Source organism: Ipomoea nil, unplaced genomic scaffold, assembly GCF_001879475.1.
Source record: "Ipomoea nil cultivar Tokyo-kokei standard unplaced genomic scaffold, Asagao_1.1 scaffold0848, whole genome shotgun sequence".
Taxonomy (NCBI): Eukaryota; Viridiplantae; Streptophyta; class Magnoliopsida; order Solanales; family Convolvulaceae; genus Ipomoea; species Ipomoea nil.
The window spans coordinates 1,457,550-1,470,004 of record NW_017617276.1 but is presented as its reverse complement, the minus strand read 5'-3'; the positions used below and the strand labels follow the sequence as shown (position 1 = coordinate 1,470,004).

At 32.4% G+C, this 12,455-nt stretch overlaps 1 protein-coding gene across 1 annotated transcript; it reads left to right on the top strand.

Annotated features, from left to right (window-relative positions):
• Window positions 1-4,430: 4,430 nt before the first annotated feature.
• On the top strand, window positions 4,431-6,865 carry LOC109178527 (ethylene-responsive transcription factor ERF060-like). Its single transcript, XM_019328161.1, has 2 exons — window positions 4,431-5,936; window positions 6,690-6,865. The coding sequence occupies exon 1, from the start codon at window positions 4,878-4,880 to the stop codon at window positions 5,835-5,837; it is 960 nt and encodes a 319-aa protein (XP_019183706.1). The 5' UTR covers window positions 4,431-4,877; the 3' UTR covers window positions 5,838-5,936; window positions 6,690-6,865.
• The last annotated feature ends 5,590 nt before the right edge of the window (window positions 6,866-12,455 follow it).

Below are 12,455 nucleotides of genomic sequence, written 5' to 3'. Positions count from 1 at the left end.
ATGTGAAAAAGAAATTAAAATAGTTAGTTGAGAAAAATTAATCTAAAATATGATTGGCATTGGGAAAGGCCCCTACCTATTTGTCCTCGTACTGATGACATACGAGCTTGTTTGTTGTCCGTCTTATCGAACATTATTTGTGCCCTACAACAATTTCAAAATTGGCATTTTGTTAATCGGATCGGATGACAACATTAGATGAGACAATGACTAGATTGGATGGGAGTTGGTAGTTAATTAATTAATAAGAAAGGCATTACCATTAAATATATACTATTAGAGAATGTGCTATATTATTATTATTTTAGGTACTATTCGAGTGGTTAATTGCCTCTTGAAGGGGTAACTAAATTACGTTCAGGAATGATAGCCCTACGAAGCATTCAAAGGTTATTTTCCAATTTTTTTCCCTTCTTTATATACTAAAAAAAAAAAATGTTATATATCTCAGACCGTTATGTACTTATGTTTGCTGATTAATGTTTCGATGTAGTTTGCGGACTTTCCTTTCGGGGGAATTGAAGGGACAATTTTATTAGAAGGGTATGATGTTTTATTGTACTAAGAAATTGCAAACTACAATAAAATGGGCATATAAAGTAATTTTAAAAAAAAAATCAGATGTAGAAAGATAATTAAAATTTACTTATAGAGTATGGATGAGATAACATCAGTCTCTTTTCGAATTTGTGATTTGAGAATACATCTATCTTAAAACCTATCGGGGAGTACTTTGTGGATATATGATCTCATCATATTGACTCCATAAGAATGTAGAATGATACTTAAGGAGAGACTAATGTGGCGTTTGGTTGGGACTTTAGTACCTTACAATGTGTGCATTACCATATTTATTTGCCTACTTTTGTTATCCGATCCTAGTATTGGATTCAAATCATTTAGGGTGTGTTTGGTTCATGGGTTTACACACTAGGAATGGAAATCAAAATCATAGTTAGTGTTTGGTTGACAACTTTTTAAAATACAATTATGAAATTTGATTACCCCTTCAATTAAAAATCTCATTCCCTAATTAAAAATGGATGGTTATCATTTCATCTTATTGGTAATCTAATTTTTAAGTTTGGATTAGTACTTTTAGATTTTTGTTTTGATTTTTTTTTTGTTCATATCGATGCTTTGGATGTCATTATATTAGGATCAATTACCTTGATTTTTTATTTTTGTATTTTTAAAACATTTAGGGTGTGTTTGGTTCGCACATGGGAATCGGAATCAAAATGGATATCAAATACTTGGTATTGGTAATGGATTTTGGTGAAAATATTTAACATTTTTGGTAGTAGGGTGGAACAAGAATGGTTATTAATAGTAGTGCTTGGGAATGAATAAGGGAATGAAACCCTTATTTTATTTGGGTATGAGTTTTTCAATTGATGAGGTATTCGAAACTCATAGTAGTGTTCTAAAAACCTATTAACCAGACAATAACAATCACTTTCATACTCATTCCTATGGGCAAAACCCATCAACCAAACACATCCCATTATAGAGTCATACACAACCAAACGTCAATATTGGTAAGCATTCCAATTCCACACTAGCTACTACCAAGCATGCAAAATACTTTCACCAAAACCCATTACTATTACCAAGTATTTGATTCTCATTTCGATTCTGATTTCGGTTTGCGAACCCTTAGTAATTACAAAACTCATTACCGTTTTACACCCATACTTTTGAACAATGACATAAAATAAAATAAATAAATAAATTATTGTCCAAGCATTAAATGAATTAATACATACATACATACATTTATATATATATATATATATATATATATATATATAATTTGATTCCAATTCATATTTAATACCAAACAAAGTGGCTCATTCTTATAAAACTGGTTACAATTACCAAGTATTTAATTTGATTCTCATTATCATTCCGATTTCAATGTTTGAACTAAACGCGCCATAAACTTCTACTCTTGAATTAACTTTTGTAGTGAAATTAGGGTATTGACTTGATTATCATATCATTTATCATTTTATTTGAACCAAATGCACCCTAAACTTCCACTCTTAAATTGACTTTTATAGTGAAATTAGGATATTGACTTGATTATCATATCATTTATCATTTTATCATTTTATTTGAACCAAACACACCCTAAACTTCACTGTTGAATTGATTTTTGTAGTGAAATTAAAGTATTGACCTGATCATTTATCATTTTACTTGACACAATCCTGATCGACCAGCTTCATGCCCTTATTACATGGAATGGAAGTTCGATTTTGAATTAGATCTCAAATTGAAAATCTTTGTTTTTTTTTTTTTTTGGGTGCCCACTTGTTTTATTTTGGTTGATACATTTTTTACTTTTTTTCTTTTGAAACCTTTAATAGATGAGTTTGCTGTTTATGATTGATTCTGATATAGTTACAGTTTTAATATTTACACATTATTATACGAGTTCATTATCTAATTTACAAAAGATCAATACATAAACGAAATATGAAATATCAAAAACTTAGTCGTAATATTTATTAAAGGTTTAATGCAAAGTGTTCACAAGTTTAATATATACATGCATAGTTGCATACTATTTACAAATTCAATATGAAGTAGCTGTTAAAATGCAATAAAAAATTGAGAATGTTTTTTCTTTTTCAATAATAAAGAAAAAAATTAGATATAGAAAAATATGATACTTTTACTACATGAGCAGGGACAAAGTTGAAAATATTGTTAAATAGGAAAAAAAATAATACATATTTTAAAACGCAATAAAAATAAATATGAAGTATAATTAATTAGAGGCAAGCACTTTGTGCTTAGATGACAAATAGTGACTTTTTTTATATGAGAGGTCATGAAATCAAATCTTAATGGGGGCAATGTTAACTCATTGTGCAGATGAATAGAAACTACAATGTAATATATAGTCAGTAGTACTCAAATAAATGAGAAAATTACCGATTTGGTCCCTCGACTATGAGGATTTCACCAATTTGGTCTTCGACTACCAAAATTACTCAATTTGGTCCTCGACTATGACATTTTTACCTGATTTGGTCCTACGTGTTATTTGCAGGTCAAACCTAAAGAGAAATTTTGGAATTTTAAAAAGGTATCTTCCTTCTTCTTTATTAAATCTAAGTCGTTTGTTTTATATAGATAGGTTATTTGTTTTCGATAGCAGTCGCAACTTCAATATGCAACCAAAGTGCCGTGAATCATCTTCATCTACCTATAATAATCGAATGATGTTCAAAAATTTGCTGCCTTGTACCAACATCATTTTCATCCAGCTATAAGCATCTCCATTTTCGAACATCATTCGATTCTTATAGTTGGATGAAGATGATTCACTGCACTTTGGTTGCATATTGAAGTTGCGACTGCTATCGAAAACAAATAACTTATCTATATAAAACAAACGACTTATATTTAGGGAAAAAGAAGGAAGATACTTAGCTTTTTTTAAATCCCAAAATTACCTTTTAGGTTTGACCGGCAAATAACATTTAGGACCAAATCAGGTAAAAATGTCATAGTCGGAGACCAAATTGAGTAATTTTGATAATCGAAGACCAAATTAGTAAAATCCTCATAGTCGAGGGATCAAATCGGTAATTTTCTCTCAAATAAATAAACAAAATTATTCAATTAATAAAACAGATTATAACGCATTATTTGCACCATTGCTCTCCTCCCCCGACATCAGTGTGTTATGAGTTATTATTGTCGACTGTCGAGTCATGTATTTTGTCATGCCATATTAACATGTCATATATCTTGCCACATCATTCTTGTCCATTGCATGCACATCATCGTTGCCAAGACTAGCAGGGCTCATACTATAATTTGGGCCTAACTAGTAGCTAGAGCTAGGTAATGAGTAGCAATTGTAATACTATGGATGAGGTCCAATTTACATGGTGGACCTTCATTCAAAAATTATATATCTGCATTTAATTTATTATGTGTATTTAATTAATAAATTATATAATTTAAAAAAATTAATAAATTATATGTCTATAAATAAATTAATAACATATAATTTACTAACTATAATGTGTATGTAAATAAATTGAAAGCACATAATTTGGTAATTACAAACACATATTATGTACCTTAGCGTTAACATATTATACATATTATGAGTTTGTAGTTAACATATTATTGTGTCTTTAATTTATTTATCGACATATAATCAATTAATGCAGACACATAATATGTTAACTATAGGCATACCATTTGCTTTCCCAAATCTTATAGTAAAAAAATGTCTATTTCATTTGAGTTGCTAAGCTACAGAATTGAGAGAGAGAGAGAGGGAAAAAAAAAGGTTAAATGAGGGACGGAACGAATAAGGATTGAGTGGAGGTGAAGAAGATTCTAAAATTAACCAATAGACAAAGCCGCAGACGTTGGCGGGCTTTATATATAGATGGAGGGAGTTATGAGGGTTCTCCAAGAGTGTAAGAATCAGGTAGGCCATTAGAGCTGTGTGAATTTGCTTCTTTCTTTCTTTCTTTTGCTTTCTTCCCCCTTCTGTATGATCCCCGCTTCTTGAGATCCCTTTCTGTCATCGTCTGTCTTTCAAAATCCTAAACAATTTAAGATTTCTAAAAGGGTTTCCTTGTTTTTTTATTGATTTTCGGAAATCTTTATTAAAGAGTGATCTTTTTGAAAGCCAGGTGGTTCAGAATAGAGATCCAGGTTTTGGTTTTTCTTTTTCTTTGATCAGAACAACCAGGAGGTCTATTTTTATATCCTTTCTGGTCGGTTTTGGTTCTTGGTTTTCTTCTTTACTTGTACTCGGATCGGTGTGTGTAAGTTATATTTTCTGCTTTAATTTTCACTGCAGTTAGTTTTTGTGTGTTAATATCTGTTTGGAAGCCATGGCAGCAGCTATAGATGTATACAGTAGCAGCAGTCCTGTATTTGCAGATCCCTTTAGTGAAGAACTCATGCTAGCACTTCAACCTTTTATGAATTATGCTTCTTCTTCTTCTTCTTCTTCTTCTTCTTCTTCTTCTTCTTCTTCTTCTTCTTCTTATTACTCTCTTGAGTCTTGTTTCACCGCAGAGCCCAATGTGTTTCCTGGTTCCGTTCCAATTCCTTCCGCAAACCGAGCATTTTCCGATGGGTTTGCGAGTGTGGGTTTTGAACAATCAGGTCCGATTGGGCTGAACGGCCTTTCTCCATCTCATATTCTTGAAATCCAAACTCAAATTGAACTCCAACATCAACAGCAGAAAGAGGCTTTAGCTGCTCTGTCATCATCTTCTTCCCCTGTTTTTACTCTGTTTCAGAATCAGCAGAAATCCCCCCCTTTGGGAACGAAACCAGTCCCGATGAAGCAGAAGCCGGGGAAGCTTTACCGGGGGGTGAGACAGCGGCATTGGGGGAAATGGGTAGCCGAAATCCGGCTGCCGAAGAACAGAACCAGGCTCTGGCTAGGAACCTTCGACACGGCGGAAGAAGCCGCCATGGCTCACGATAAGGCGGCTTACAAGCTGAGAGGAGAGAATGCGAGGCTGAATTTCCCACACTTTCTCAGCCACGACCACGGCGTCGAAGGGTTCAAGCCGCTGCACTCCTCGGTTGTCGCAAAGCTGGAAGCCATTTGCCAGAGCTTGACTCATAATAATGACAACTCCAAGTCCCATGAACAACAGAGGAATTCCGAGGAGCCCTGTTTTGGCTCCGGCGCTGCCGAGAATGCTGTGAACGTTAAAACAGAGTCCTCCGGTGTCGGAGCGGCATCTTCGCCGGAATCTGAGATCACGTTCTTGGAATGGGAGAATATCATCCTGGACAAGTATCCGTCAGCGGAGATTGATTGGGCAGCCCTGTGATTCGCCGGAATCTGCAATTTGATTTTAGACATGCGCAGATAGAGATCAATCAACTCAAATCCAACTTGTATAATAATAATTACTCCGTATAATAATTATTATGAAGGGAAAATGACACTTTTTTCCCCTGAGTTATATACTTATAGTATTTTTTCCCCCTCAATTATTTAAGTGGCTCTTTTCCCCCCTAAAATGTTAAATGGACATATTTACCCTTAAAATAAATATTTAAAATAAATATTTCATTTATTTTTCTTCTCCAACAAATTATTACTATAATTTGGTTCAAACCAAACAGATACTATAGCAACCAAACCAAAATATTTCAATTACAATTTAGAATCAAAACGCGATATTTAGAGTTTATTAAAATCGCAAATCGAAATGGTCGGTTCATGTTCCGAACTGAAAAAATAAAATACATTTATTGTTGAATTTAGACTATTTTAAAATAAAATTTAAAATAAAGACGGTTCAAAATCGCGAACCGGATCCGGAACCGCCGGTTCACGGTTCATGATCCAGTTTTTTTGGTTCATAAATTTAATAAATTGAAATCTAAATATTGGATTCTAGATCTGAATCATATCCGAAAACTTTTAATTCGATTGCTATAGTGTCCGGTTCAGTTCGAACCGAACCGTGGTCATTGCTACATATACACAATAATTTGTTGGAGAAATAAAATAAATAAAATGTTTACTTTAAGGGTAGAAATGTCAATTTAATATATCAAGGGGGAAAAACCACCACTTTTAAAATAATTGAGGGGGTTAATGTGCTTACATAAATAATTGATAGGGAAAAAGTGCTATAAGTATATAACTTAGGGGGAAAAAGTGCCATTTTCCCTATTATGAATAATAATGTAGTATTAGAGCATGCATGTCATATGTTATATGTAGTCTTGTAATATAATGTACTTCCTTCTTGGTCAGGCTACTGTTTTTCCTAGGCATGATCAAAGGAAGATTTTGTAATTTTGCTTTTGTACCTCTTCTTCCAAAAATTGAACGTCCAACTCTAAAGGTCCCTCACACTTGGACTGATAGAATATTTGGCATGATTTGTATCACGATGACTCAATAGTTTACAGACAAGACATTTAGGAGGATCTTTTCTTGGTTTTGTACCTCTGATCCATGTTTTGGAAGCTACACACTACTACCCTAAACCTTGGACTATACCATTGAAAAAGCTACAAATAGATAAACAACTAGTTTAACTGATTAACCAATCGTTTTAATAATTTACTTCTCCCGCAATGGCAAGATTAGGTCATACAAACACATCCCACGAAAGTAACATCTAAGAGACCTTAGAGGCTAAGATAGAATCTTATTGAAATGAGTTTGTTCCATTTTTTGTCTACGGTTATTATATCGTTTTCACATTTGGTCACTGATTATTAATGTTTTGCACATTTAGTCTCAAAACTTTTAAAACCTTGCCATATTTGGTTTTCTGACCTAATTTATGGTCTTGGTGACCATTTTTTTTTTTAATTTTTTTAGTTTAAAAATGTTGTAAAAAATGACAATTTTGTAATTTAAGATTAGTCACTTGATTACCATGCACTCATGTTCAACAACATAGATATACAAATTTGATCACCCGTGACCAGAAATAAGGCCAGAGGATAGCAAGGTTTTAAAAGTCGTGGAATCAAATATTAAAAAAATAATAGTTGGGGACCAAATATAGAAATGATCTAATAGTCATAGGACCAAAAGTGAAAAAAAATCACTATTGAAAAACTAAAAACTCCAAGGTCATGAAGACAATATTTCATTTTAATAATTATTATTATAGCATTATCAAAATTAAGCATAGTTTTATGATGTGAATAAGTGAATTAATGTATGGTATATTTTTCTAGGGACCATAATAAGTCTTTAGGAATACACAGAATCCTCTGGGTAATAGCGCAGTTTCTGTCCATTCATGCAAAAGACAACTTTCATAATTCATACAGCCGAAAGGAAAGTGGCTGTGTACGTAAATCCCATTCTCCTTCACACTCGCATCAAAAAATTAGTCTTCTCAAATCACCACGTTGTCTAGGGAGAATAATATAATTAGGTAACATTAGTAAAAGATTATTTGAGCAAGTTGCACATAGAATTTCGTTCCTTATCATGAGGAATCCATACACACACACAAATATATATATATATATATATATATATATATATATATATATATATATAGGGAAGGGTTCAGGTGCGAGATGACTTCCCGTGCGGTTGACGCACCTTAAGAACACAACCCACACACACCTAAAGTTTGATGCCGACGTACCTTAAGTACACAAATCACACACTTTAAGCACACAAATCATGCACCTTAAGAACACAAACACGCACCTAAGGTTTTAAAATGGCGCACTTTAAATTTCAATAACTTACGCACCTTAAGCATACAAATCACGCACCTTAAGAAGGAAAACAACGGACCTTAAGAAGGAAAACCACGCACCTTAAGGAAGGAAAACCTCGCACCTTAACAACCGCACAACCACACCTGAGAAGGTCAACCGCGCGGGAACCATATATATATATATATATATATATATATATATATATATATATATATATATATATATATATATATATATATATATATGGGTGAAGTTTGGGAATAATGATACGGGATCGTGTCTTATTACCTGCGTCAGTGTGGGAGCAACTTCTCAAAGTAATTGAGGGGGACTCCTTATGCACAGTAAACAAATATCTAATCTCTGTGTTCAATTGAGTTACCATGATTTACATCCTCTCAAGTGTTCTGTCGGATTGGGACGTGGGGCTCTTGAGGTTTGGGAACAATATATAATCAGCGTTACGTTGGTGTTGAAGGAGTGGTCTTTTCAAAGAGCATTAAATTAAATTATGTAAGAGATGCCAAAAAGCAGTGCGAGTGGAATGGCATAAGAGGGCAGGAGGCAACATCGTCGTCTTCTTCTTCTTCTAAAAGTATTATTATTCTTTGGGGGTGAAGAAAGGTCAAGAAACAACACCCTTTACATGCTTCCATAGGATGCCATGGAATTTGCTTTATAGATTCCTCCTGGGTGTACAAGTGTCAAGAATCCTAAAAAGATTCTTCTGCCACTCGCCTAAGTTCCTCTACACCGCATTTCAACTAACCAACACTTTCATGTCACTCGACTCCTGCGGCAGGTCACACGTTGATACTTGATATTAAGATGATGTTCGCAATAACAATACAAACTTGTAACTTTTGAGTATGACAATTATTTTTCACTCATTTAACTATTTTTTTCGATCAATGTTGATTTTTGAATTTTTGTAGTTTTGTTCTTGTAAATAAATGAGATCCTATCAAAAATATAAGTGCATGCAATCTTTAAAATCAAGCATAAGAATCCTAGCTATTAAAACTATTTCCAAAATCGAAACAAACAGAAACATTAAAAAAAACATCTAAAAACTTGCAATGGGGCAAATCGATTGACCCGCATTGACACCCTATGTATGCACCAAAAATAATAATAAAATTGTTTTTAGTTTGATTTGACCTAAAAATGACTGATCTCTCTCTCTTTCTTTTTTTTTTTTTTTTTTTTTTTTTTTTTTTTTTTTTTTTTTTAAAGAAAAAAAAAGGTTTGTATGTTAAAAATTCAGTGTACTATTTATTATTTATCTATTCAAATTAGTACCTCATATTGATTAAAGAGTTAATACCTAAAATGGTCCCTCGATTATGTCATAATTATCAATTTGGTCCTCAACTATCATTCTTACCCAATTAAGTCCTCAACTATGTAACTTTTACTCAATTAAGTCCTCAACTATACAATTCTTACCCAATTTAGTCCTCAACTATACAATTCTTACCCAATTTAGTCCTCTGTATTAATTTGACTGTTTGTTGACTGTCAAAAGTCGGGATAAAATTATAATTTTACAAGATTTCTCCTTCCTCTCCATTTAGCAGCGCCAAACCATGCAGCAATACACTCCGATCAGATTTTGATCGTCAAAAAATCGTTGAAAATCAAATTCATGGGCTATCCGATGTATAACCACTACTTCGATACTGACAGGTTTAGAACCCAACCGGAGCTTATTGCTACATGGTTTGGCGCTGCTAAATGAGGAGGAAGGAGAAAACTTGTAAAATTACAACTTTATTTCCACTTTTGACAGTCAACAAACAGTCAAATTGACAAAGGACTAAATTGGGTAAAAATTGTATAGTTGAGGACTTAATTGGGTAAGAATGATAGTCGAGGACTAAATTAGTAATTACGACATAGTCGATGGACTATTTTGGGTATTAACTCTTGATTAAATCCGTATGGACTGATCGATTGGGTGTTATCCCAACACTTAGCACTATGTTTGTTTGAATGTTTTTACAATATTTTAAGGATGTAGAAAGCAATAATTAAATTGAATGATATCTTAAATAGGTACTCAATTTATTTTAAGTTGAAGGATCAAATAGTTAGGTTATCTACTACTTACAAATGCTCAATTAATTTATTGGTCTAAAATAAGAGTTAATTTGATACATAAATTTTCTAAAATTCTTACATTTACTAATTTTATCAGGTTCCATCAAGTTGCCAATGGATATAAATTAAGCTGACATGAAAATTTAATTATAAAAAAAAAATAAAATTGTTGACATGAAATGTATTAAGGCTATAAATTAAAACCAAGCAAACCATATTAATATGTTTTTCATCTTCGACTTCTTTCTTCAGTTTTGTCTTCTCAAATCCATCTTCGACTTCTTTCTCAACTTCATCATCTCAAAATTGTATCAGCTTCGCTCGTCTTCTTGGTTTGAAATGTCTTCTTCTTTGGCGTCATCAGGTGCACAAAACAACTTAAAGTGTGAGCATGCGATGTACTGTATGTCATTGTGGATTTAAAGCCCCAATTTGCAGAACTCACATTTCTGGGAAGAAATTTTTTTGTTGTCAAAGATGGAATGTGTGAATATGTATATTGTTTTTATATTGGTATAATTTTTAGAATGAGAACAAAATAAGAATGATGCATTTGTAATAGAAGTTCTTGTTTTAGTCATCTCAGGTGGAATTGGAGTGATGCTACACCACCAAAAGTGAAAAATCTAATTTCCGGTGGATTGAAGCAATTCCACCGAAATATGAAATTATATTATAATTAGTGAAATTGGAGGCACCGAAAAGTGAAATATCAACTTTTTAATAGGTTAAAGCCATGTCAAGAAAAATATTATTTTGTTAGATGTCATGTAAAAAATAATAATAACCACATCAGTTTAATCGGATGTCATATCATCAAAACCGGATAGAACTTGAAAAAATGATAAATGCAAAAATTTTAGAAAGTTTATGTATCAAATTAGCTTTTATTTTAGATCAATGAGTTAATTAAGTACATACTTGTGAGTAGTAATAAGCATATTTGACCCTTCTGCTTTATTTTACAATCATGGAAGACAAAAAGTTGGGGCATGTTTTACATACGTTTGAACCCAAACTCTATAAGATCCTCATTGTTCTTTGTCCTAAAAATTAGTAGACCAGAGATGATAATTAAATTATAAATGTGCATTAACTAGCTCACAACAAGTCAAATTTATACTTTTTTTTTTTTTGATAAGATTTGAACTGTGTATCATATAGCTGCTAGTAAAGAAAATAGTTAATACCAGTTGGGGTCTTCCGAGTATAGTAACATTATCACGTTTAGTCTTAAACTTTCAATTTAACTACTCATAATCCTTCAACTTTCAAATTTAATCAGATGTGGTCTTTCCGTTAGTTTAAGTAAGCGCAAAGTTAAGACCAGGGCTGATTAAAATTTTAAAAGTTAAAAGGACCATGAATGATTAACTTGGAAGTTGAAGGACAAGGGTAGTTAACTTTAAAAGTTCAAAGATCACAATGAGTTAAATTGAAAGTTTAGAGTAAACGTAGCAACGTCATTATATTCGGAATACCCCAGTTGATATTAACTCTAAAGAAAAATTTATAAACATTATTTTAGGTGGATTTACTAGTTAGCTAAGTTTTCTGCCTTTCCAGTTAATTCCACTAGGACAAGACATGATAAAGTTTCGAAAACTCAAGTTATCATCAACGTCACTTTCATCTCCCCACTAAGATAAGTGCATTCTTGGGATGAGAATATAAGATTGGAAGGAAGAGGGAGTAGTGTAATGCATTTCACATTACACATTATGAGAAATTCTCACAAATACTACTTTATCATCATTAAGGTCTAATTTGTTCTAACGTCCCATGCAATGTCAAGAATTTTTTTTTTCTTTTAAATTTGAGATGTTGAAAAAATTATTATTATAACACACTCAAAAACTATATGCACGGACATTAAACTACGAAAACCTATGTCTACGTCACACACATTTTTTTTTTTTTTTTTTAATTATATTGTTTCCTTTTTGAAGTGACAGAGTTATATAAGTGTTTGTTTCCCAATATACAATGATTAACACTATAAAACTATGCATTTTAATGTACGACGAATCCAACATAAGTCAAAACACTTATCATAATTGAAAATTGAAGGGACTGGATTTACTTTTTGCTGGTTCGAACAAATGTGTTAGGTTGCCTAGTGTAAATGAACTACT

Coding starts and splice junctions, on each gene's coding strand:
- LOC109178527 (XM_019328161.1), top strand. CDS start 4,878: ATGGCAGCAGCTATAGATGTATACAGTAGCAGCAGTCCTGTATTTGCA.